Source organism: Catharus ustulatus, chromosome 8 (assembly GCF_009819885.2).
Source record: "Catharus ustulatus isolate bCatUst1 chromosome 8, bCatUst1.pri.v2, whole genome shotgun sequence".
Taxonomy (NCBI): domain Eukaryota; kingdom Metazoa; phylum Chordata; class Aves; order Passeriformes; family Turdidae; genus Catharus; species Catharus ustulatus.
The window spans coordinates 8,098,558-8,123,950 of record NC_046228.1 but is presented as its reverse complement, the minus strand read 5'-3'; the positions used below and the strand labels follow the sequence as shown (position 1 = coordinate 8,123,950).

The following is a 25,393-nucleotide window of genomic DNA, read 5'->3' as shown; positions in this document are numbered from 1 at the left end:
ACTCTGCAAACAGCTCCCAGGAAGAATGTCCTTGAGGCATGGCAGAAGAATGACCTTTCCTCTGGCATTTGCAGGGCTTGAAGCTCCTGAGGGACACACACTGGGGCTTCCCCAATAAAGTCATGTTTTGTGTTGATCTCCCTTTGCTTAGCCAAGCCTGGGATCTGTTTATTTGGTGGGGATGTTGGCAGGATGTGATAAAGGGTGATGTTTAAAACACCTGGCACTGCAGGATGTTATTGTGTCTGTGATCCCAGAGGGGATTTCTTAATCCCCTCTCCATTTTGTACCTCAGGTAACTGAGCATGGCCTGCTTTAGGTAACTTACCTCATCTGTTGTGAGGGATATATCATTTGCTGCAGAGACAAGTCTTTCCTGAGAAAAATTACCCCTGTTTTCTGGAAAACCAATGAATAGAGCTGGTTATCAAGAAACACACGTACTTGTCTTTAACTACATGAAGAAAATCTGCTTTTGCAATGACAGGGGCAGAGACCCATCAGGAATCTGGTCCAGTGAGTGCTTTTAATCCGGAGAAAAAATAAATATGCATGTTTGAAATAGAAAGCCAACAGCTCTACCAGATACATTTGGTCTAAATCTGGGCATGCTTGAAAGTGTCACTGAAGTCTACCTACGATGTGATGGTAGCCTTGCAGATTTCAAAGGAAAAATGAGCAGAAAATTGAGTTTGCTGGACAGTTCTGTATAAAAAACATCTCCCCAGAAAGCCAATCCTTGTAAAGCGCAAGGCATGAAAGAGGTTGGGGCTGGGTGTTGTTGTTGGAGCCGTGCTGAGGATGGGCAGGACCCGAGGCACAGCTCCCTGGGCTGGGGGCGTTCCGGCACAGCTGATTTGGGGAGATTTGGGGATGCGGCTCGGGCTGGGCTCGGTGCAGCCCCGGAGCAGCTCAGCTCAGCTCAGCTCGGCTCGGCTCAGCTCAGCTCAGCTCAGCTCAGCTCAGCTCGGCTCAGCTCAGCTCGGCTCGGCTCTGCCCCAGGCACACAGAGCCCGGCTGGGAAAGGGAGGGGAGGAGAGGAGAGGAGGCAGGGCAGGGCTGGCGGTGCCTCCCTCCCCGCCAGGGCTGCTCCCTCGCATGGGAAAGGAGTATGTTGAGAGATTTACTTTTCTATTATTCCCTCGTTTTCACGGTTTTTCCTTCTATCTGTTCCCCACCCTTCTCCCCAGGGCAGGAGTTACTTTTGCCTCTCAGGCAAAATGTTTCTGAGCTCATCACCTGAGACACCCAGGAAGAAGATGATCAGCTGCAGGTAAAGAAACTGGCTTTAGGAATTGGATTTCTATTCCTCTCTCCTTTTGCTTCTTTTCGTTTTGTTTTTTTCCCTCCAGATTTGTCACCATGAACCTCTTGTCATTTGAGTCCATCTGCATTTTCCTGCTTTCCCAAGGTATGTTTAAAGCTGCCGTTTGGCATCAGTGTTTTTTGTGTCGGGTTCCCTGTCTCCAGCTGGAGTTCTTCACTCTGAGGAGTGAGAGCCGAGTCAGTGCCTCTCCAGCAAGTTTGGAAATAAACCTCTGAAACATAGTTTCACTCAAAAGGGAAGAAAATAGTACCTGGAGAAGTAGCTTTTCTGAGAATTTGAACACCTGAGAATTTCAGAATTTGATCTGTGTGTTAAGTGTCTAAATGATGTGGAACAAGCTGATGTTATGATATTAAAAGTGCATAAATCTATCCAGTGTTTATGGCTGTAATCCCAGAAGCCTAAGGCTGGCCTAGCTCTCATTCTTGCTCTGATCCTGCATGCAGTGAGCAGAGAGACTGTCCTGTGTGCTGGAGTCATGGCCTTGTCACTTCTCATGCTCTCTGTGTCCCTGCTAGAAGGAATTTCCTGACATAGATACACTGCTGTGTCACTGAATTATTTTTTGTACTTGTGAAACCTATGCAGCAAACCAGCATTTTTGCTGTTACAGGTTAAATCCTGTATATCTTGTTCATGGATCTGTTTGATCTGTTTGGTCCCACAGCATTGCTGGTGTTGAGTATGCAACAAATCCACGTTGGCCAGGAGGTGATTGGCAAGATCTCAGCTGCTGGCCGGTGTAAGTTTGTTTTATAAAGCAAGTTTTTTATATTTCTGAATTCCCTCTTTCTTTGGTGTTGGTGTGCTTTGGTTTGGGGTTTTAAAAGTTTTTTGTTGTAGTTATCTACTTTTTTTTTGCCCTCTTCAGTCCATGAAATCCCTAGCAATGCTCTGGCAATCACAGCACTGTGGCTGCCTCTACCCTAGCCTGGCTTTCTTCCTCATCAGTGTTAGCTCTCCTAGACATGATTTTCCCTGTTTTTCCCAAATTGGCTATTGGCCAACTGGGGGGTGTTTCTGTCAGTTCCTTCAGATCCTGCTCCAAGCAGTCCTGATCTTCAGAGCTGTGTTTAATTGCACATTTGATCAGACCTCCCACGCTGGTGGTTTTTTCAGGCTGTAAAGCCAGCACAGTCAGGTTGCTGGGAGCAGGAATGATGGGGCTCTGGCTGGCCAGTACATGTTCACCTGCAGTTCCCTTGCTGTTCTTGCAATCAGTTACTGATAAACTTTTTTTTCCCTATTGTTTGTCAAAGGATAGATGGCATTTATTCCTGTGCCAGGCATCCCCTCCAGTTCTATCCTGCAGCACCATGTGTTCAGCTCAGATTTTTCACCCCAAGCATGGGTGTTTGGTGTTTCTCCCTGCTGCACATCCCCAAGAGTCCTTTGGTGGGTGCAGAACATCCTGCTTACCATCCCTGTAGAGGAGCTGCACTGCACTGAGGAGTGTTTCTCCATGCTGAGCCCAGTCTGGGGGCCCTGCAGTTTTCTCTGTGCATGCTTAGGCAGGGATAAGAGCCCTGCTGCAGCTCCAGGTCCAGCCCAGCTCCAAGGGCAAGGCTGACAAGCCAGGACAGTGCTGGCAGGGAGGCTGTGCTCCAGCTTGTCCTCAGCACAGCGCCCCAGGACAGGGCTGGGTGCCCTGTTAGGAGAACCAGTGACCCAGAAGGGAATGCCTCACAACTTTCAATCCCTCTAATCTGCTATTAGAAAACCCTAATTATAAATTCAGGTTTTGGCTAGCAGGAAAAGTAGTGATAATAAAAAGATTATAGCAATGGGGGTAGAGTAACACAACTGGCCAAAACAGCTCTGAAAGGGTGGGTGTGTTTGGTCTCTATTGAACTTCTGGATTCTTTTTTCCTAGAAGTTGATTCCCCAAATGCTGCAGAGGAGAATTTAAAATTTCCCTTTAAATGCTTTGGAAATGCCACTTCATAGTCTGCAATCTGCTATTTATTTATTTATGTCAGTGAAATTGTGGGTTTCCACTGCAGCAAAAGCACCTCAGAAACTTATACTTGGGAGCAGGGGTTCGTGCAGGCAGGGGTGGTACAAAGACACATCTCTGAAGGGAGATAAAAGGCAGATTTTCATGAGAAGTGTTTCTGTCAGTGTCTGGGAGCTGTTCAGTGAATTCACATTTAGGAAAATCAGAGCGTGCTTTGAAAAATGTGCTGCAGATGAAACACACCGGGCTCTGTGGGGCTCGGGAGACTTTGCAAATGCCTCCTGGATTTCCATCTGTGCATTGGGCTGGGAGAGCCTGCCGGTGCCACTGGGCAGGGCTCCCTTTCCCTGCTGCTCACCCCATCTCTGCTGCATTTGGTGATTCCTCACTGCTGCTCCCTGTCACTGGGACCTGAATGGGGCTCTGAACCCCAGAGTCTGGCAGGCTGAGAGCTGTGCTGGAGCTGCTGGCCAGAGCAGGGGTGCAGGAGGGCTTTGGGTTGTGAACACTGGGCTGCCCCTGCCCATCCTCTGCAATTTGTCTGGAGTTTTTGTTCTTGGCTGCCTGCTTCCAGGGAGCAGGGCTAACAGAGTGCAGTTTCACAGCGTATGTATTTTTTCTCCTAGTGATGCAGTGCTCTGCCTCATTAGATGTGCTTTTCCTCCTGGATGGCTCCTACAGCATTGGCAAAGGAAGCTTTGAAAGGTCCAAGCACTTTGCAGGCAAGCTCTGTGATGCCTTTGACATCCACCCAGACAGAGTGAGTATCAGGAATATCTTCAGTTTTCCAATGGCTTGGTAGTGTGTCTAAAGGCGAGTGGTAACACGCTGAGTGAAATTGCAAAATTCAACCTACCAGCTGCCATGAGGGCAGAGTATTTATTCAGAAAGATGCAGTTTGTGAAGCAGTGGGATTGGAGGATGCTTCTTGAGTCTTCAGATTTTAAACAGTTCTTTTTGAATCTCAGAAGAGACATAATCCTTCAGGTTAAAGACTATAATTTGGGATTTTTTACTGATTTTATTATGGTTTGAAAGCTCATAGATTAGTTGGGTCTTTCTCTTGCTTTTCCCTGGAAAGCTGCAGAATTAATCTCTGGGAAGTTAACCACCTTTCTGTACAGATGTAAATGATACAACCTGCTTGCTTTGCTTCCCCCAGAGGGAGAGGGGTGCTGTGCTGCTCTAGTCTCAGGTCCTGCTCCCTGGAGTCAGCCTTGAGGCAGCTCTGGGCCTCCTCAGTGACACATCCTGGGGTTCATCTGAGGGGATTTCAAGCCAGACTGGCTGCAGTTCCAGGTGTGCACCATCCCCACACCACTGCCTCAGCTGAGGGCCTTGGAGCAGGCTGGGATGGTTGCTGGACTTGGATCCATGCCAGAGCTTTTCCAAATAAATATCAGGTCTTTGGGAAGGTTGTGTCAGTGAATATTTAATATTGCAGATTTGGTGTTTTGTTTTATTTTTTAAATACCATATTTCTGCTAGTCTTTCACTTAATCCTCACATAGACTGGACTGAAAATTTTCATCTTTTCATCTTTGAAACTGTCACATTCCATGATACTTCTTGTAAGGCTTCAGTGGAATATTCTGGATGTATTGCCCAGTAGAGATCATTTAGTCTACTTGCGTTTTCAACTAGAGAAAATGGTTTTAGAGGAATTATTAGAAAAAGTTTTGGTTTGTGTTGCCTGCTGTGCTCAGTGCCAGAGGGAGCTGCTCTTAGTAATGGAAAGGTTGCCTGCACAGTGTACAAATGGTTTGCTGTAGAAGGTGTTACTTACAAACTCACTGCCCCTGAGGCTGTGAGCTGTTCTGAGTGGATAAATATAGATCCTGAGCTGCCTCTGACTGCAGAGGCTCCTGTTCTTTCCAGATAAACTTTTTTTTGCCTTGTTTATAGTCTATATAGATAATACTAGAGTTCTTGCTCTATTTCTAAGTTCATTTAGAGTGACTGTGACTTGGCAGCAAAAACATAGTTTACCTCTATACAATTAGTCTTCCCAACTTTTTAAATTGATCAGAAGAGTAAAACTTGTACAGACACCTTTCATAACCTTTCACAACCTTTCCTTTTAGGTCCGTGTGGGAATGATACAGTTTAGCTCAACTCCCCACCTTGAATTCCCACTGGATTCTTATCCAACCAAACAAGAAGTGAAAGAGAGAATCAAGAGGACTGTGTTCAGGTCAGCTTATTGTACAGCTTTTCTCTTTTTCTGGGCTATGAATAATCTCTGATTGAGAGGGTTTTTGAGGTTTAGAAATCTCTGCTGCTGCTGGGCTTACACCAGTGTGATGCCTCCAGGGAGGGAGGTGAATGAACAAGCACTGTGGTTCATGATCCACAATCCACTAAAATGTGAAACCTGCTCTGCCTTAGTGAAAGTTGATACAGGACAAAGTTTTCAGTGCCCTGTTATAGCATGGTAAATAGGGAGTTTTCCAGGCCTTTCTGTCTGTTTGAGCCAGGCAGTGGGTTACATCCTCCATGGAAAAGGAAGCATGTGCTCCCTCATGGCTGAGCTAAGGCAACACAGTGTGCTGCTTCGTTTTTTTCAGGTTACAATTTCCTTGGCCCTGTGAGTTAGTGACAAACTGCTGGTCTGCAGATATCTATGTGTGCTTGCTGAATGCAGGTTTTCAGACAGGAACCTTTTTTCTTTCTGAATGTTAAGACTTGGATGTCTTCCCATGACCCCAGGAAATGGAGCCAGGAGCCCAAAGAAGAGCTGTCCTTAGAGCCTCTCAAAATCCAAACTTTCCATCTTGGGGAAATACATTTGGATCTACTAAGGATCTGACAATCACCCCAAAATAACTCTTGTTTTGGTGATAGACGAGGTATTGGCAAGGCCTGTGGATGTCTACTCTTAATTGATTTCCATTAGGACTAAGGGTTAGATCAACATTCCCCATGGATATCTTCTGCTCTCAGGATGTTGTACATATTGCAAGCAAATGTGATCAGTTTTGCATTTTTCAAGCAAGATCAGTTGGCTGGATTTTGTTGTATTTCTTTTGATGAGTTTAGCAAATCAATAAACCTCTTGTGTGCTGTTACGGGAAAAACTTAGAGAAAAAAAAAAAGCCACATTCCCCCTCTCTGATTGTTGTTGAAAGTCTGTGGGAGCAGAGAAAGTGAAGCAGCATTTGCTGTCTGGCACTGCATTTCTTTGATGACAACAGAGGGATGCTGACAGATCAAACAGAAATAATGACTTTTTGCCTGGTTATTTCATCTAGTTTAAATAGCCAACATTTTGAAGTTGATAAAATAGTTATGGATGGATTCCAGTTGGCTTCTGAAAAAAAAATGGGTGTTTGACATCTTGGTTGAGAGGTTCCTTGATGTGCTTCTGATGAGCCTTTGGCCAGTGAGGCATTTCCTGACTTCAGCTCAGAGCTGACAGCACTTGGAAGGAGGCAGCACCAGACTGAAGTGAAGCTTTTGTGATTTATTTGGAGACTGCTGGTCTCTCTCTGTGAAAGCTGCCCAAATAGCTTTGGAATTTGTTGGCCAGTTCCAGCCATACTCGGTGGTAATCTCAAACTAAATTTCATATGAATTTCTTTCATGTAAGTGCAGCAGCTGGTTACAGCTCTTAGTGCTGTCCCTGAAAAAGGACAGCAGGTAAAGTCCAGATCTCCTTGTACTTCAGAGAATCCTTGTTGGAGTAATGCCTCAAACACACTTCCACTGTGTCAAAACCCAGTGAAGCTCCAAATGCAAATTAATAAGCAATTGAATTTAACGAGCTCTTTATTAACTTTTTCTAATTCCCAGAGCTCACATGGGCACAGTGCACTGAGTTAATCAAGATTTAGTCACCTGACTATGCTCAGTGTATTTTTCATTGTGCAAAGCACTATTCACTGAAACATCTCACAGACATCTGGTCAGAAAAAGGAAAATTTGGACTTGCTACGAACACATGGTCACTGAATATGCTTGGAAACAATGGAGCTCAGAGGAGGAAGAAGTTCAAAGCAAAGAGACCTGGCAAGTACAGAATGAAAAAAAGACCCCTGTGTCTGGGGCTGTTAGAATGAGTTCAGAGGAGAACAGCTGAGATCCTCAGAGGGTTGGAAAAGCTCTACTGTGAAGACAGGCTGGGCTCAGAATGGTTTTAGGGAGAGATGCCTCTGCCCAAATGAAGATGCAGATGGGACCATATGATGACAACCTGCACATTTTATTGAACATGGATTTTATTTACAAGAAATGTGAGGGAGAAAGACAGAAATAAGGAAGAAGTCTCAAGAGGGAGAAAAAGAGCAGAATATCTGTTGGAACTAGGTGGTCTTTACAGGTCCTTCACAAACTAAACCATTTGTGATGCTAGAGGATGTGTGGGTGTGTATTTTAACTTGATATTGCTGTTAATTCTTTTTCTCTTTTTTTGGTTGTGTTTTATGGGGGATTTTTTTTTGTGGGTTTTGTTTTGTTTGGGGGTTTTTTTTGTTTTTTTTAGTTGGTTTTGGGTGTTTTGGGGGTTTTTTTTGGGGTTTTTTTGGTTTTTTTTTGGTTTTTTGGATTTTTTTTTTTTTTTTTTTTTTTTTTTTTTTGCTGCTGTTATTTCTAAAACCCAGCTTTCCTCTGTTTTGGACAAAATGTGTTTGGCAAAGTCATGGAGTGGGCAGTGGAGTCCTGAGTCCTGTCTGTGCCCATTTGTCATGGATAAAAATCCCAAAGGATCAGCATGTAATCTTTTCAGGATGAGAGGAAATGTCCTTGGATTCTACCAGGGGAAGTTCTGATGAAATTTTGGAACAGTTTTTCCCTGACAGAGTGGTTAGGCATTGCAAGAAGTTCCTGAGGGTGGTGGTGGAGTCTGTCTTTGGAAGTGGTCCAGAGCCATCAGGATGTGGAACCTGGGGACATGGTTTTGGGGGATGATGGTAGTGCCAGGGTGATGGTGGGACTGGATGACTTTCAAGGTCTCTTCCCACCCTGAAGAGTCTCTGGCCATCACCACTGAGTCACCTGGCACCAAGTGTCCCCATGGATGCTTTTTGGGGCTGGGTAATATATACCCACATGGGTGGGTGATATTTACTCTTGGGGAGATGGGCTTGGGATGCTCCAAAGCAGGCGGGCACTGCTGAGGCTGCAGGGCCATGGGCAGCCCCTGTGGCTCCCTCAGGATGCAGGGCAGGCTCTGCCAGCTCTGCCAGCTGTGGGGCCTGGGCTGGCCCTGGCTGGGGGCCCTACTGCTCGGGCTGTGGAGCCAGGCAGAGGCAGCAGAGCAGCCTCCGCAGCGCCCGCCGCAGGCTTGAGGGACGCTTCTTGGGTACCTCCTGGCCAGTGGGCTCCTCCCAGTCAGACACCTCTTCATGGCTGCTGACATCCCCATGGGACAGCTCATGCTTGTTTTTTTCCTCCCAGTCAGAGACACTGAGGTAGCTACTGACTTCTCCTTGGGAAAGGTCTTGCTCCATGCCTTCTTCCCAGTCTGAAAGCTCTTGGTAGCTGCTGGCATCTCCGTGGGACACCTCATGCTTGCTGTCTTCTTCCCAGTCAAAGAGACTGTGGGAGATACCAACTTGTCCTGGGGAAAGGTCTCGCTCTGTGCCATCTTCCCAGTCTGAAACTCCTTGGTAGCTGCTGACCTCACCATGGGACAGGTCAAACTCACTGTATTCATCCCAGTCAGAAAGACTTTGGTAGCTACTGGCTTCTCCTTGGGAATGGTCTTGCTCTGTGCCTTCTTCCCAATCACACACTTTTTGGTAGCTACTGACACCTTCATGGGACACCTCATGCTTGCTGTCTTCCTCCCAGTCAAAGAGACTCTGGGAGATACCAACTTGTCCTTGGGAAAGGTCTTGCTCCGTGCCTTCTTCCCAATCAGATACTTCTTGGTAGCTGCTGACCTCACTGTGGGACAGGTCATGCTCACTGTATTCCTCCCAGTTAGGGAGACTGTGGGAGATACCAGCTTTTCCCTGGGAATGGTCTTGCTCTGTGCCTTCTTCCCAGTCTGAAAGCTCTTGGTAGCTGCTGACATCTCCGTGGGACACCTCACGCTCATTGTCTTCCTCCCAGTCAGATCTACTGACTTCTCCTTGGGAAAGGTCTTGCTCCATGCCTTCTTCCCAGTCTGAAACTTCTTGGTAGCTGCTGACCTCACCATGGGACAGGTCATGCTCATTGTATTTGTCCCAGTTAGAGAGACTGTGGGAGATACCAACTTGTCCTGGGGAAAGGTCTCGCTCCATGCCTTCTTCCCAGTCTAAAGCATCTTGGTAGCTGCTGACATCGCTTTGGGACACCTCATTATTGTTGTCTTCCTCCCAGTCAGAGACACTGTAGTAGCTACTGACTTGTCCTTGGGAAAGGTCTTGCTCCATGCCTTCTTCCCAGTCTGAAACTTTTTGGACATCGCAATGGGACAGCTTCTCTGTGATGTGTTCATCCCAGTTGGAGAGCTCACGGTGGCTTCCAGCTTCTTCAAGGGACAGCTCCTGCTCAGTGCAGGCTTCCACTTGGGAAAAATCCTGATACATGCTGGCTTTTTCTAGGGACAGCTCCTGCTCCAAGCTAGCTTCCCCTTGGGACCATTCCTGGTACCTACTAGCTTCTTCTGGGGACAGCTCCTGCTCAAACTTGGCTTCCTCTTGGGACCCTTCCTTATAGGTACTGGTTTCTGCTGGGGAAAGCTCCTGCTCAGTGCAGGCTTCCTCTTGGGATTCTTCCTGAAACCTACTGGATTCTACTTGGGCCAGCTCCTGCTCATTGCTGGCTTCCCCTTGGGACCCTTCCTGGTAGATTGTGTATTCTACTTGGGCCAGCTCTTGCTCAGTGCTGGCTTCCTGTTGGGACACTTCCTGGGACCTACCTGCTTCTTCTAGGGACATCTCATGCTCATTGCTGGTTTCCCCTTGGGACCCTCCCTGATAGATTCTGGATTCTACTTGGGCCAGCTCTTGCTCACTGTATTCTTCCCCTTGGGACCCTTCCTGGGACCTACCGGCTTCTTCTGGGGACAGCTCCTGCTCAAAGCTGACTTCCCCTGGGGACCCTTCCTTGTAGCTACTGGTTTCTGCTGGGGACAGCTCCTGCTCAGTGCAGGCTTCCCCTTGGGATTCTTCCTGGGACCAACTGGGTTCCACTGGGGCCAGCTCTTGCTCGGTGCTGGCTTCCTGTTGGACCAAGTCCTGGTATGTACTGACTTCTTCTATGGACATCTCCTGCTCAGTGCTGGCTTCCCCATGGGACCCTTCCTTGTAGATTGAGTATTCTACTTGGGCCAGCTCTTGCTCAGTGCTGGCTTCCTGTTGGGACACTTCCTGGGACCTACCAGCTTCTTCTGGGGACATCTCCTGCTCAAACTTGGCTTTGCCTTGGCACCCTTCCTTGTAGGTACTGGTTTCTGCTGGGAAAACCTCCTGCTCAGTGCTGGCTTCCCCTTGGGATCCTTCCTGGTAGATTCTGGATTCTACTTGGGCCAACTCTTGCTCACTATGGTCTTCCCCTTGGGACCCTTCCTGGGACCTACCGGCTTCTTCTAGGGCCAGCTCCTGCTCAAACTTGGCTTCCTCTTGGTACTCTTCTTTGTGGCTAGTGGTTTCTTCTGGGGACAGCTCTTGCTCGGTGCTGGCTTCCCCTTGGGATCCTTCCTGGGACCAGCTGGATTCCACTTGGGCCAGCTCCTGTTCAGTGCCAGCTTCCCCTTGAGATCCTTCCTGGTAGAATCTGGATTCTATTTGGGTCAGCTCTTGCTCACTGTAGTCTTTACCTTGGGACACTTCGTGGGACCTACCGGCTTCTGGGGACAGCTCCTGCTCAGTGCTGGCTTCCCCTTGGGACCCTCCCTGGAACCAACTGGATTCCACTGGGGCCAGCTCTTGCTCGGTGCTGGCTTCCTCTTGGGCCAAGTCCTGGTATGTACTGACTTCATCTAGGGACATCTCCTGCTCAGTGCTGGCTGCCCCTTGGGACCCTTCCTTGTAGATTGTGTATTCTACTTGGGCCAGCTCTTGCTCACTGTAGTCTTCCCCTTGAGACACTTCCTGGTACCTACCTGCTTCTTCTGAGGACATCTCCTGCTCAAACTTGGCTTCCCCTTGGGACCCTTCCTGGTAGATTCTGGATTCTACTTGGGCCAGCTCTTGCTCACTGTAGTCTTCCCCTTGAGACACTTCCTGGGACCTACCTGCTTCTTCTGAGGACATCTCCTGCTCAGTGCAGGCTTCCCCTTGGGACTCTTCCTGGGACCAACTGGGTTCCACTGGGGCCAGCTCTTGCTCGGTGCTGGCTTCCTGTTGGGCTAAGTCCTGGTACGTACTGACTTCTTCTAGGGACATCTCCTGCTCAGTGCTGGCTTCCCCTTGGGACCCTTCCTGGTAGATTCTGGATTCTACTTGGGCCAGCTCTTGCTCACTATAGTCTTCCCCTTGGGACCCTTCCTGGGATCTATCGGCTTCTTCTGGGGACATCTCCTGCTCAAACTTGGCTTCGCCTTGGCACCCTTCCTTGTAGCTACTGGTTTCTGCTGGGAAAACCTCCTGCTCAGTGCAGGCTTCCCCTTGGGATTCTTCCTGAAACCTACTGGATTCCACTGGGGCCAGCTCTTGCTCGGTACTGGCTGCCCCTTGGGCCAAGTCCTGGTACGTACTGACTTCTAGGGATATCTGCTCAGTGCTGGCTGCCCCTTGGGAGCCTTCCTGGTAGATTCTGGATTCTACTTGGGCCAGCTCTTGCTCACTGTAGTCTTCCCCTTGAGACACTTCCTGGTACCTACCGGCTTCTTCTGGGGACAGCTCCTGCTCAAAGCTGGCTTCCCCTTGGGACTCTTCCTGGGACCAACTGGATTCCACTGGGGCCAGCTCCTGCTCGTTGCTGGCTTCCCCTTGGGACCCTTCCTTGTAGATTGTGTATTCTACTTGGGCCAACTCTTGCTCGGTGCTGGCTTCCTGTTGGGCCAAGTCTTGGTACGTATTGACTTCTTCTAGGGATGTCTTCTGCTCAGTGCTGGCTTCCCCTTGGGACCCTTCCTGGTAGATTCTGGATTCTGCTTGGGCCAGCTCTTGCTCACTGTATTCTTCCCCTTGCGACCCTTCCTGGTACCTACCAGCTTCTTCTGGGGACAGCTCCTGCTCAAACTTGGCTTCCCCTTGGGGCCCTTCCTTGTAGCTACTGGTTTCTGCTGGGGACAGCTCCTCCGCTGTGCTGGCTTCCTCTTGGGAGTCATCCTGGTACCTACCAGCTCCTTCTGGAGACAGCTCCTGCTCAGTGCAGGCTTCCCCTTGGGCCCCTTCCTGGTATGTGTTGATTTCTCCTTGGGACAGCTCTGTGTGTTCCTCATCTTCACACTGAGAATTCTCAAGCTCCGCAACCAAGGCTGCCTCCTCGGTCTCTTGCTCTGCCAGTGCTGATTCCCTGTCTGCCTCCTCCTTCTCCTCACTGGGGGCTTGGGCTCCTCGTGGGCTGGGCGAGGGGCTGGGGGGGCAGCAGGGGCTGTGTGGGGCAGGGATTGGGCTCTCCGGCACCTCCTCCCTGGGGGCAGGAGAGCCTGGTGCCTTTTCCACCTCAGCAGGAACAGGCTTGAGGGGCTCCTCCTCCTCCTCAGCTCCCGCAGGAGCAGCAGCAGCTGCCAGCTCGTCCTCCCTGGGACTCCCCAGGGCAGGAGAGGTGCTGGGCAGCTCAGGGGCTGCCTCTCCTGCCAGCTGCGTGCCCAGACTACTGGGAGAACTGGGCCCCTGCTGGGCACAAGTCTGGGCATCCTCGTCCTTCTCTGGGTGTGAGGGTTTGTCCCGTATCCTGTAACTGCTGCCTTCTGCCCAGTGGGACAGCCCCTGGCTGCTGGCACTTCCTTCCTGCTGGGGCAGCTTTTGGTCACTCCTTCCGCTCCCTTGGGGCAGCTCCTGGACCTTGTAGTCTTCTCCTTGCAATAGCTCCTTGTCCCTGTCATTTCCCACTTGGGAGAGCTCTGAGTGTCTCTCGTCTCGTTCCCATCGGAACGCGTGCACATGGCCTCGTGCTTCTTCCAAAGGAGACAGTTCCTGGTGTGCCTCCCCTTCCCACTGGGACAGCCCTTGGTATGTCAGATCCTCTTCCCACTGGGACAGATTTTGGTACATGTGATCTTCTTCCCACTGGGACAGATTTTGGTATGTCCGATTTTCTTCCCACTGGGACAGATTTTGGTATGTGTGATCTTCTTCCCACTGGGACACATTTTGGTATGTCCGATTTTCTTCCCATTGGGACAGATTTTGGTATGTCCCATGCTCCTGGAATGTCACACGTTCTTGACAGTGGCACAGCTCTTGCTGTGTGCCATCTCCCCACTGTGCTCTCATACCTGCCTCCCTCTGGCGCAGCTCTTGCTGTCTCTGCGCTCTCCATGAGGAAACTCCCTGGTTTGCCATTCCTTGTCGTTGGTAATACTCTTGAACTGTCATTTCTTCCCAGAGGCGAAGCTCTTGGCAGGCAGCACATTGGCAAAACTCTCGATCCGTGTCATATTCCCAGTCGTCATCCATGTGTCCTCGGTGTGCAGCAGGGACAGCCCTGAGCTGCCACCTGCCCCCACTCACTGCCTGCTGAGGTTCTGCTCTTCCAGCCAGCCAGGCAAGGGGCTGGGGGGCTGAGAGCTGGGGTTCACCTTGTCCTCCCCCATTTCTGGAACACAGGGATCCCAGGAGCTGCTTCTTCCTGAGGAGCAGCTCCTGGGACTGGGCTCCCCTTGGACCCCCCTGGCAGGGCAGGGTGGGGCTGTGCCATGTCACAAAGGCTTCTGGGCACCACAGTGTCCCTCTCATCACCCAGGGCCCTGACATGGCGCCTGTGTCACAAAGGGCCACCTCCAGCACCCCTTCAGCAGCTGAAATGATCACAATTTTCAGATGGAGAAATGTAAAGGTGGTATCTGCACCACTTAATTAGTGACTTGTCTGCAGTTTCTTCTGTCAGGATTAAAAACACAAAGGAGATGAATTTTCTCATGTTCGGGCTTGGTTATTTATTTAATCTTATCTAAAGTACAGAGAGTTCTGCAGCACTTCTAGCTACCAGCTAAAAGCAAGAAAAATGGAGATGAATTTAGCTAGTTACAAGGTCTTTTAAAGCTAAACAGTCCAATAGAGAAATAAGTATGTTATCTATACTTTTGACCCAATAACCAAGCTCCTCTGACCCTCAGTGCAGCACTAACTGTCCAACCAGAAACCACTACCTGAAATCATGAAGAAGGAGGAGGAACACTGAAAGGAAACAGCACCACAGATCCTCCATCTTGTCCCATACCTATTACTATATTCTAAAACCTTCAAATTCAAAGCCCTTCACCATGTGAAATCCCACACTTCTGTTTAACAGCGCACCCATGACTTTAACTCCATCACTCAGATTTGGAAACCTTCCCTTCTCCAAGGACTCAGCTCAAAAGCAGTGTTCTCCATGGGGTCAGTGCCAGAAAGCAGAGAAAGCTCAAAAATCCCAGGTTTCTGGGGGATTGAACAGAGAAACAGAAGCTGTAGAAACATTTGTTGAAGATGGAAATAAAATTCAAATACTAAAGAGTTCTGATTACTGCACCGATGGAATAAACACTCCACTGTATGTTAGAAGTCTCCTGAAGACCACTCTGAGCTGGAGAGGGTGAATAAGGGTGAATAGATGGGACCAGTGTACACATCCCCATGGATCTGCTGTGTGGTGACAAGCAAAAACAGGCTACAGTTCCCATTTCCAGAGGGTAAAATTTGAAACCCGAATGGTAAATTCAGTAACAGGTGAGGAATTTTGATTTCTTCTTTTCTGGTTATATCCCTGCTTTCTAGAGGTGGGAGCACAGAGACAGGTCGGGCTCTGAAGTACATTCTCCACAAGGGTTTCCCTGGTGGCAGGAACTCAAGTGTCCCTGAAGTCCTGATCATCATTTCGGATGGGAAGTCCCAGGGCAGCACTGCAGTGCCTGCAATGCAGGTGAAGGAGAGGCACATCACAGTTTTTGCAGTGGGAATCAAGTTTCCAAGGTAGGAAGCTCCAGAGTGGGAAGTAGACACCCAGCTAGCCAAATGGCCAGTCCTAGTGAGTGAGGGGTCATCTTGGGCTAGACAGGAGTTTTGGAAAGAGAAAACATATCCTAGCTTTTGCCAGAGCAGGTTTGATTTTTTTTTTTTCCTGTAGCTGAGGGGGTGTAGCTGTGGTTGTATCTAGGAAATAATCCATACCACTTTATCATTGCCATGGGTGGGGGAAAGGGAATTTCTCCTTAGAGAGAAAGGGCATGCCTTCCTTCCAAGGAGGGGAGAAAGTGTGGTGGACAAAACAGTATTGAGATGGACTTTCCAAGTAAATAGATTTTGTCTTATACCTTTTGTTGTTAATATTTTTATTGCTGCAGTTGCTGCTTGATGTCTCATCTCATTTCTGCTCCCAGTAAATTGTTCTTATCTCAATCCATGATCTTTGCCTTTTGTGTTTCCAGCTGGAGGTGAGAGAGAAAGCAACTGTGGTCCTGGTTTCAGTGAGAGCACTAAATTCAGGAATACCGTGCTTAAACCATGACAAAAATGAATTTGCAGGGTAATACCGGCATGGGGGAAGCACTGACTTGGTGACTGTTTTAGAAGGAGCACCAGAGCTGAAGGAAACTTTTCCACTTAGCAGAGCTATGCTGCTGCCTGACATTAAACACAGCAGGGTATTGGAAACTGAGGGGTGTAATGGCTTTGCATCACCTCTCTATTCATTGCACAGGGTTGGTTTTGACTGTTAATTCTTTGTGGGGGGAGACTGAGCAGCTGACCCTTGCTTGGCAGGTGGGAGGAGCTGCACGTGCTGGCCAGCGAGCCCCCGGAGCGGCACCTGCTCTTTGCTGGGGATGCTGAAGATGCTGCCAACGGGCTGTACAGCACCTTGAGTGACCCTGTCTGCACTGCCACCGCTCCAGGTGACCCTGCTGCCCTCCCCTCCCTGCCCATGCTTCTAGCTTGGACGTGGCACTGAGTGAGGAAGATGAGGGCAGTGTCAGGAAGCATGCAGGGGAATTAGCAGGGGTTGCACTGGCAGGTAACCTGCTTCTGGCGCCCAAACTGGATGGCATGCTCTCCAAATACCTCCAAGCTGCAGAATCCTAAGTCTTTCTGCATCCTGATTCACCTCTGAAAATGGGAATATTGGCTTTTGCTCATGTGACAGGGGATAGAGGGATAAATGCAGTTGGGTTAAATTTTCTAATGGACTTGGCTGTGTGTTAAGGGGAGGCACCTGGGGCTTGCAGGAGTTAGAAAGGATAGAACTGGAGTGGTCCAGAGGTAGCAGAGAATCAAACACATGAATGGTTGGGGCACCAAAGGGGCTGAAAAGCTGTCACTTAACCATGAACTCAGCAGTTTGAGGTTTATAGCAAAGAAAAGAGGCTGAATATTTAGGTTCCCAGAAAGTGGAGTAGGCTGGTGATCTTTTCAACAGGAAATTTCTCCTCTGATGTCTCAGAGGCTCTTGGAAGCTCTGCCCAATCAGATAGTTGAAAATGGTTGTTTGCTCTTACAGCCTTTGTATTTTCAGGCAATTGATGCTAATTTGCCTTTTACTTTGCTACAGGCTGCAAAGTTGAGTCCCACCCTTGTGAGCGCAGGACCCTGGAGACTGTGAAAGAGCTGGCTGGCAACTATGTGTGTTGGAAAGGCTCAAAGCAGCCCAGTGCAGTGCAGGCTTCACTGTGCCCTTTCATCAGGTAAGCTGGGCACCCACATCTCTAAAAATGACTGGGGCTGAGAGATAACAAAGACATTAATGAGGCTTTTATCTGACCTTGGCTCTTTACTGGGAGAGAGATCCCTCAAAAGACTGATACAAACCATCTCTAATCCTAGGAAGAGTCCCTGCTCTGATCATTGTCTGAGAAGCAAACAAACAAAATAATTTTTTGAGTCATAAAAATACATCCATAATCTTAAATTTAAAGATTACAGTTGAATTTTTTTAAAAAAGGGTAGATTTTATGAAATTATGCTTTTTCTTTTGCTATCTCAAAAATACTTGTTTTGAAATCTGTGTTTTCAAAGGAAAATTTGTTTGCACCTTGTTAATATTTTAATTCATGACAGGTCTTACTCTTCCTGTTTCAGGTGGAAGAGAGTCTTGGTAAAACATCCATCCAGATGCTTCCGAACTGTATGTCCAGGTAGAATTTTGCTTTTCCAAAACTTTTATTTATGAAGCAGGAAATGTAATAACTAAAGAACAAAAAGACAAGGGATTGCTTTAACTTCTAAAAAATTTTGTTCTGAGTAAGAGACTGTGATCAGTAGATATTTAATCCATTTTTTGTTTCTCATGGGTATCCATGGCCAGAGTTCTTTTGGTTTAAAGTGTCTCCCAGTAATTTCTCCTCCACTGGAGCCAGTGAATCCTCATCTGTTCGTGTCCTGGGGCAGAGCCTTGCACTGCTTCCCAGTGCCTGCAGGGAATCACTGTTCTTCAGTGATGCCTCCAGTCATACACTTGGTACCATAAGCAGCATCAGGTTGTTGGGGAGCCTGACACGGGCTGATCACCAGCCTGTTTTTGTGGCTGTTGAAATAGCTGTGGTCCTTCAGTCTTTTTTGCAAGTTCAGGTGACAGTGGCTTTATTTTCTTTATCAGTACAACACTGTCCAAGCAGCAGGCCAGACCCTGACCTCTTCATTGCTGCTGAAAATCTGTTAGGGCTGCAGGACCTTTGGCAATTCTCTGTATATATGAATATGGTGTCACTGACATTATTCCAAATCAAATGAAGTCAGAATCAGGTTTACTTTCCTGTCACAGCCTGCTGGAGAGCCATCCCAAATGGAAGTTGCCCTGGAGGTGAGGAACACATGGCCCTGTGTCAGTTCAGACTCTGTAGCAAGAGAGGCAGAGCTGTGACCCTTTTCCCACTGATGGTGATGCTCGTGCTGGCAGAGGATGGGGAGGGGCAGGCTCCCTGCTGACCACCTGTCCTTCTCTTCCCTGTCCTGTTCAGACCCCTGTGACTCCCAACCGTGCCAGAATGGTGGCACTTGTGTCCCAGAGGGACTGGACAGATACCACTGCCTCTGCCTGCTGGGCTATGGAGGGGACATCCACTGTGGTAGGTGTGAACCTGGGCTCTGCCTCCTTCCCTTTCTGCCAAGACCTGCCTTTGTGATGCCCTTTGTGCCACCCTGGGGACAACTGGGGTGGGGCCACAGTCTTTGGGCTTTGCTCCAGAAGGCAGGCTGAGTTTATTCTCATGCTGATCATGTGTCAGGCCCAGTGACTGGATCCTGGTGTGGGTACAAAGAGCACCAATATCGAGAGTGTCACCCTGGCAGGGCTCCTTTGTGCCTAAAGGTGCCCTGGGATCAGGAGAACAGAGTCACTGGGAGAGACATGGACGTGTCTGTTCATCCCCTCCCAGCACACATGGGTGCAGCAGGAGCTCCTGGTTTTGGGGGTTCAATGTAAAAAAACCAAAAACTCCTGATCATTGGAAAACACCTTGTACTTATTTCCCAGGACCAAGGTTCTGACTTCAAAGTGTCTCAGGGTGTCATAGGTGAGGGTCTGGTGCTTGGACTCTCTCCTTTGTCCAGGATGGGATTCTGTCATTCAGAGTGTTTTGCCCACAGCACTATGAGAGTGGAGTTGTAGTTTCTGATATGAAGTTTGCCATCCAAAAGTTCATGAATTCCCATAGATATTCCTTGTCTCTGAGGGCTTATATGGCATCCAACCAAAACAAAACCTGCTCCTGGCTCATTTGTCCTCCAGATTTTGATATGAGTGGCAAAATTTGGGCTACTGGACAGAAAGGCTTCCAGCAAGCTCCTGCTGGGGCTGCCCTGCAAGTGGCCAATTGCCTTCTCCCTTTCCAGCAGCAAAGCTGAGCCTCGAGTGCAGCGTGGATCTCCTTTTCCTGATGGACAGCTCAGCAGGGGTCACACTGGAAGGGTTCCTGCGCTTCAAGGCCTTCCTCAAGAGATTCCTCCAAGCTGTGGTGGGCCAGGACTCGCCAATGAGCCTGGGGGTGGCCCAGTACGATGATGATGTCAGGACACCCATTGAACTGGGCCAGCACAGGGACACGTTCAGTCTCATGAAGAGTATGGATGCCCTGAATTTCAGTGGAGGAAGAACCCTGACGGGCAGAGCCCTGCAGTACATTGCACAGCATGGTTTTAGGAGTACCCCAGTCCTTGCAGATGTGCAGGATGATCTCCCACGTGTGGTTGTCCTGCTCACTGACTCCAAGTCCCAGGATTCGGTGGCAGAAGCTGCTAAGTATGTGAAGGACCAAAATATCTTCTTGATTGGCATAGGCAGCAGTTTCATGAGAGCAGAGCTGGCCACGGTGACTGGCAATCCACAGCAGACCATTGTCTACTCAGACCCTCAGGACCTGTTCAACAGGATGCCAGAGCTGCAGAGAAAAATCTGCAGCGTGGGCAGTCCTGAAGGTAAGACTGTGTGGGATGGGCAGTGTGGGACAAGCTTGCCAAGCCATGCAGAGGTGTCCTGAGTTCCAACAGAAAAGAGGGAAGGACAGAAGGATGAATGTCCTTGCTTTTGTTTGTCAGTCACAGATCCAGGGACTAACCTTCCATGGTGATTTTTGTGAAGGATCTCTACCTATGGGTGTGAAAGAGACATAGATCACTCTTCACAATTGCTGACCGGCAGTGTTGACTTTTGCCCACTGTTTCCTCTCACTGTTTTTCAGTCAGAAAGGAGTAGATATATATTCTGAGATACCATGTTTGTGCTCCTTTCCACAGGCTGCCAGGCCCAGTCTCTTGATTTGGCATTTGCTGTGGATGCCTCATCTGGAGTTGGCCTGGAGAACTTTCTGCATCTGAGGCACTTTGTCAGGAGCAGCTGTTTGCACTTCATCGTCAACCGGGACGTCACCCAAATTGCCCTGGTGACCTATGGCAGCAAAGCTCACACTGTGTTTGCTTTGGACACCCACACAAGCAGCTCTGCTGTTCTCCAGGCCATCGACCAGGTGCCTTTCCTTGGGGACTCAGCCTCCGCTGGCAGTGCCTTGCTGCATGTTTACAGTGATGTAATGACAGTGCAGAAGGGAGCAAGGCCTGGTGTCAACAAGGCGGTGGTGCTGCTCACCAATGGGGGTGGCATGCAGGACGCAGCTGCCCCAGCTCAGCAGCTGAGGCACAATGGCATCCTGGTGTTCGTGGTTGCCGTTGGGGACACAGACAGGGACATCCTGCTGGGAGTTGCTGGGTCTCCCAACTACCTGGTCCACGTCTCCTCCTACCAAGACCTGCAGTATCACCAAGGCCTTATCATCGAAAGGATCTGTGAAGGTAGGAGAGCCTCCAGTCACCACTCTGTGCCAGTGCCACCAGCTGCTGCTATTGTAGGTTTTTGGATGTTTTACTGACTGAACTTGATACTATCTTTTGCATTTTATGGATGGGGAAACTATGGCAGAGATCTGATGGCTGTCCGAAGCAATCCAAGCAGGAATTAGTAACCAACTTCCCTAAGATTCAGTCCAGTGGGTGAGAGTGTGACTGGCTCTTTCCAGCCCTGCTAGATCTAGGTTCTGCTTTCTCTGAAAGAAAAAGAAGTTTGCTCTTTTTCTGATGTTGCTTTAAACCTGTAGAATTTGCTGTGTGTTACTGTACCTCTTCAGTATTGCTGGGGTTGCTCAGTGCTGGTCTTTGAGTGAGGTCTCTGCTTTCTTGTTCAACAGGTTTGTGGCTAGGTGTTTGTAAAGTGGTGAATCTGCAACCTCATCACTCCTGTGCATCCTTTAATATCCCACCACTGAAATTATCATGTAGGCTTTTGAGATTTTGTGTTGCACTGATTTAATCTTAAAATCAGAATCTGTCCATTTTGAAGCCTTCAGACTGCTAAACTAGGCCTTCAGACAATTTGTGATTTACCTTATTTGTAGGACAAAATCCTTATCCTCAAAGTGGAAGAGAGAATTTTTTAATATTTGTGTAAAAACTCATGTTTGGGGGGTTGAAGTTTCTTCAAAACTTTGAGTCATGAGTGCCAGTCCTCAACTGGGGAATAATAGGGCTCTAATACTGTTTGAATGTTGTCTAGAAATCAGCTTTTCTGAAAGGACAGCAGCCCTAGTTTTCAGACAGTGGTGATGAAAGTGCTCCTAGTTAAAATACCATACCTTGTTTTCTCATTCAAAATAGCCTAAGTTTAACATCTACCTGTTTGCTTTTGTTATGTTTTAACATTTTGTAAGATCAAAAGAAGCGTGTTTGAGCTTCAACACAGAGGTTCTTTTCACCCTCACCTTTCCCTTTCACCTGGTGTCACCTTCAGGCTCAGAAAGAGCTCCAGCATCATCTCTTTGGGGTGAGGAGCTGCTCTCCTGGCAGGCTCTGCACATGGTTTCTACCTGGAGCTTTTCAGTGTATTTCTGTTGCAGTGGTACTTTCAGCCACAAAAACAATGTACTGTACCTTGAAATTAGCTAAAATGCCAGGGGTGAAAGGGAAGAGACAGCAAGGTTCAATGAGTCAGGGTAATAACAGATCATTTCCTGAGACTGAATTGCTGCTTTCATTTAATGTGCAGGTAAATCACAGTACTAGATAGGCTCGGACCAAGGGCAATGTAAAGATAAACTCTTCACTCAGTCTTCTACTCCCAAGTCCAAGGCTTAATAACAGAATCATTGTCTGTGAAAGGACTTAAAAAATTTATGATCCATTATAAAAGTATTTGAGAAACAGACCCTGCCTCTGTATACCTGATATATGGTATTAGTAATGAAGCTCATGTGAAAAGAGTCCAGGAAAAAAAGACCCAGGGTTGTGGAGAAAAGTTCCCAAGTATTAAATATATATGAACCAGATTAATGGAAATACAAGTTATTGGGATCATCAAAGTGCAAGAACATTATTTAAGGTGTATTAACAGCAGGATTGAGTTCAGAGAAATGCTGTTGGAGCAGAATGATTCCCCAAAGCAGGGACCACTGTGAGGTTATGCTGTGGAGCATCCCTGGAGGGATGAAGTGGACACATAACCTGTAGAGCAGAGCACCAGGGAACAGCTCCCTGGGGAACAGCAGCACCTGGAAGATGAGTGGTGTGTCCAAGAAGTCCAGCTTTCATTGCCAGTGCTCTTCCAACCCAATGAAAGAGAAAGTGCTCATCCCTGGGAATACACTATCAGGCTGGACTCCATCTCAGAAATCCCATGATGACAAAAATGTTTTTGAACCAGCTTGCCTCCCTATAAAATCAACTGGAGCTAAAGACTGATATGTTTCAGGTCTAGGACTGTTAAAAAAAAAGAAAAAAAGAATTTCAGTTATAATTTTGCCAGTGTTAGGTGTAGGTTGAGACTTGATGTGCAGAGGGAGAATGAACACATCTGTTAAGCTGTAAAAAGCTCCCAGACGGATAGGGGATAGTATTTGTATCCTTTCTTCTTCCCCTTTTTCTATTTTCTCTGATTTTTCTACCCTGGAGCAAAGAGTAAGGCAAGCAGCTCTACACCACGTAGTTGTTGAGCAGGGGAATTTCACACCCTCATCAACACCACAGTGGTGTTGCCAGCAGACTGGAAGCAATTCCTCGGGGATGTTGCTACTTAACCTAATGTATTGGCAGCAAGGCAGGGTGGAACTGTGCCAGCCCTGCTGACAGCTGGGCTCTGTTGTGTTGAGAGGGTTGGGAAAGCTGTCACATACTTCATGACAACAGGGCTAATAACTTGGGCTGGGCTTGCAGGCTTCTCTCAAACCCCCAGAGAAAGGAAGCCCAGAAATTTTCCCTGTGCTGTTTTCCATTCATGCCATCCTCACTTCCCAGCTGGCAACTTCGTATTCCTCTCTAGTGAGAACTTTTATCCTCTCTGGGGCAAAGTGAGGTTTGAACTTCAGTGTTTTTTGGGATTGTGAATTTGTTAGAGCAGGGCATGTGTCTTGCTCTGTGCTGAGCGTGTCTGGGTGTGGGGAGTTTGGGGGTGCTCACAGCTCTGCAGATGCTCCATTTGGCTTTTCTGTGATATCCAGCCTATCATTAAGTTACTCTTTTAAGTTTTACTAGTCATATTCTCCTACAGATTAGGACACTTAGAAAAGCCATTCTGTTCTCTAGATTGAAACGCCAAGACAGTGTTGTGGCTTGCACCCTCTGCCCTGTTTTTATGTTTTTCCAGTTCCATTAGCTCTTAATGACATTTTTTGCAGCGTTCCTGTTGGATGTGTGCCTTAGCTAGTAATAATGCAGATGTGCCTGAGCCTGCTCTTCTGCTTGTGTCTGTTGCAGAAGCAAGAAGCCCCGTGAACCTGTGCAAGCCCAACCCCTGCATGAACCAGGGCGTGTGCATCCTTGGGCCGGGGAGCTACCGCTGCGAGTGCCACGGCTGGGAGGGACCCCACTGTGAGACCAGTAAGGATCAGCAGCCCCCTGGACTGACCACACATGCCCACCTCCCCCTGGAGCAGAGAAGTGCCTGTAACTCTTGGGCAGCTGTTTGTGGCCAGGTCTTGGTGCTGATGTGGTCTCTGTCTTACGGAAAGTGGAGAGGTTTGGGGTGCTGCAGGAGCAAGGGCTGCTCTCAAGAAATAATAATTTTTATACATTCACTGAGTGAGTTGACTGTGAGGTCAACTCAGGAAGGTCTAATAATTTTGGTAATCTTCCACTTTGTTCTTTTCCCCTTTTCCCTCTGCCTTGTTAGAAGAAACAATCTTTCCTGGGTTCCCAGGTGGAAGGATTTGACTCTCTTTTAATGGGAGGGAGCTGTTTCTGTTGGAGCAGACCCCCTCACTATTCCTTTCCATGCTGTCCATGGTGTAAAGGCTTCCCCATTGCCTTCCTTCTCTTCAGCTGGGGAGCAATGGCCAGCTGGGGATGCTCTGGCTTCCTAGAAGTGACCCTGTGCCCATAGATGTTCTCAATTTAAGTGGGTTTCCCCTCTCCTAATATTTTGCTTTTTACCTGAGCCCAGGAATTCTGACTCCCAGCTTGTGGCCTCTAACATCTGTCAGCTAAAGCTAAGGGAGTGCTTGATTGGTTGTTGTGGACTGAGTGTGACCTTATCCCTTGGTCCTGAAGCCCTCACCCCTCATCTGTGCTTCTCTTCTGCCACAGGAGTTCTCCGGGGTGATTCTCCGAGATCTCCAGCCCTTCCTCCACATTCCCATGTGCAGTGGAGTCCCAGGGGTTTGCAGCACTTCTCCAGAGCCCTGCAGCACAGCAAAAGGCAAATGGACCAGAGGCATTGAGACTGAGTGCTGAGTGCTCCAGTTCTCCATCCAGGAACACTTTCTGCCACTCCCAGGCACTGTCCAGCACTGGGACTGTGTTGAGGCCATTCCCAATTCCTGCATTGCACAAACTGGGCTTCCCAGCACCCTTTTTTTTTATTTTATATTGAAGTAAATATTTGTGTTTAAGTATTTCTTTCTGGCATTTTACATTTCCTCATCCAGGTCTTAAGGTCGTGATTGCTTTGGTTTTTTATTTAACAGATTTTGAGAGATCTCTGAGTTAGTCTAAAAATATGTAGAAGTCTGAGAAATTCTGGAGCTCCTGCTGAAGGGGTACAACACAGATGATGCACTTTCAGCCAGGTGCTAGAGTGAATGGCTCATTACATGCAGGAAGACAGAGGAAGAGGAAGGACAACTGATTACAAGTCTTTATTCTGTTTCATATGTTGTTCATGCTGCTTTCTTCTCTGAATTTATTTGGCTGTGATGGTTTCTTTGTCCAAAGACAGTTTGGCCACATGCCTGCATCCTTTGGAGCATTAGTCTCACCTCATCACTAGATCAATTTGTCCACAAACCTGTAAAATTCACATAACTGCTCCCCCAAAGCCATGGTTCCCGGTGTTGGGTTACTGTCTGCTGACTTTCCCATGGTGTCTGTCACCTCAGGAGAGCACAACCAGGTCTGCAGAGAGCCAAGGCAGAGACATTAACTGTGACTGCCAGTGCAAATGAGAATAGTGTCTATTGTTCCCAGCAGAAGAAAAATCCCTTCACCCAGATGTCCTGGTCCCGTGTTTGAATAGTAACATTAGACGGACAAAGAGAGACACAAATTGCTCAGCAGGTTTGTTGTCAAAAGAAGAATGGTCTGAAAGCACTGTCAGGGATGAAAGCTGGCACTGAGACAGGAGAA

At 48.2% G+C, this 25,393-nt stretch overlaps 1 protein-coding gene across 1 annotated transcript; it reads left to right on the top strand.

Annotated features, from left to right (window-relative positions):
* The first annotated feature begins 1,112 nt into the window (after positions 1–1,112).
* VWA2 (von Willebrand factor A domain containing 2) lies at positions 1,113–24,660 on the top strand. The gene is made up of 14 exons (XM_033066347.1): positions 1,113–1,273; positions 1,353–1,411; positions 1,995–2,069; positions 3,911–4,044; positions 5,369–5,478; positions 15,080–15,274; positions 16,064–16,194; positions 16,848–16,980; positions 17,375–17,430; positions 18,253–18,360; positions 19,127–19,708; positions 20,027–20,578; positions 23,528–23,650; positions 24,356–24,660. The coding sequence occupies exons 1-14, from the start codon at positions 1,221–1,223 to the stop codon at positions 24,487–24,489; spliced, it is 2,445 nt and encodes an 814-aa protein (XP_032922238.1). The 5' UTR covers positions 1,113–1,220; the 3' UTR covers positions 24,490–24,660.
* The last annotated feature ends 733 nt before the right edge of the window (positions 24,661–25,393 follow it).

Bases quoted from the DNA above. Each gene is read 5' to 3' on its own strand.
- VWA2 (XM_033066347.1), top strand. From the start codon at position 1,221: ATGTTTCTGAGCTCATCACCTGAGACACCCAGGAAGAAGATGATCAGC. The intron at 18,361-19,126 runs GTAGGTGTGAAC...CTCCCTTTCCAG, and splicing joins TGGAGGGGACATCCACTGTG to CAGCAAAGCTGAGCCTCGAG. The intron at 20,579-23,527 runs GTAGGAGAGCCT...TGTCTGTTGCAG, and splicing joins CATCGAAAGGATCTGTGAAG to AAGCAAGAAGCCCCGTGAAC.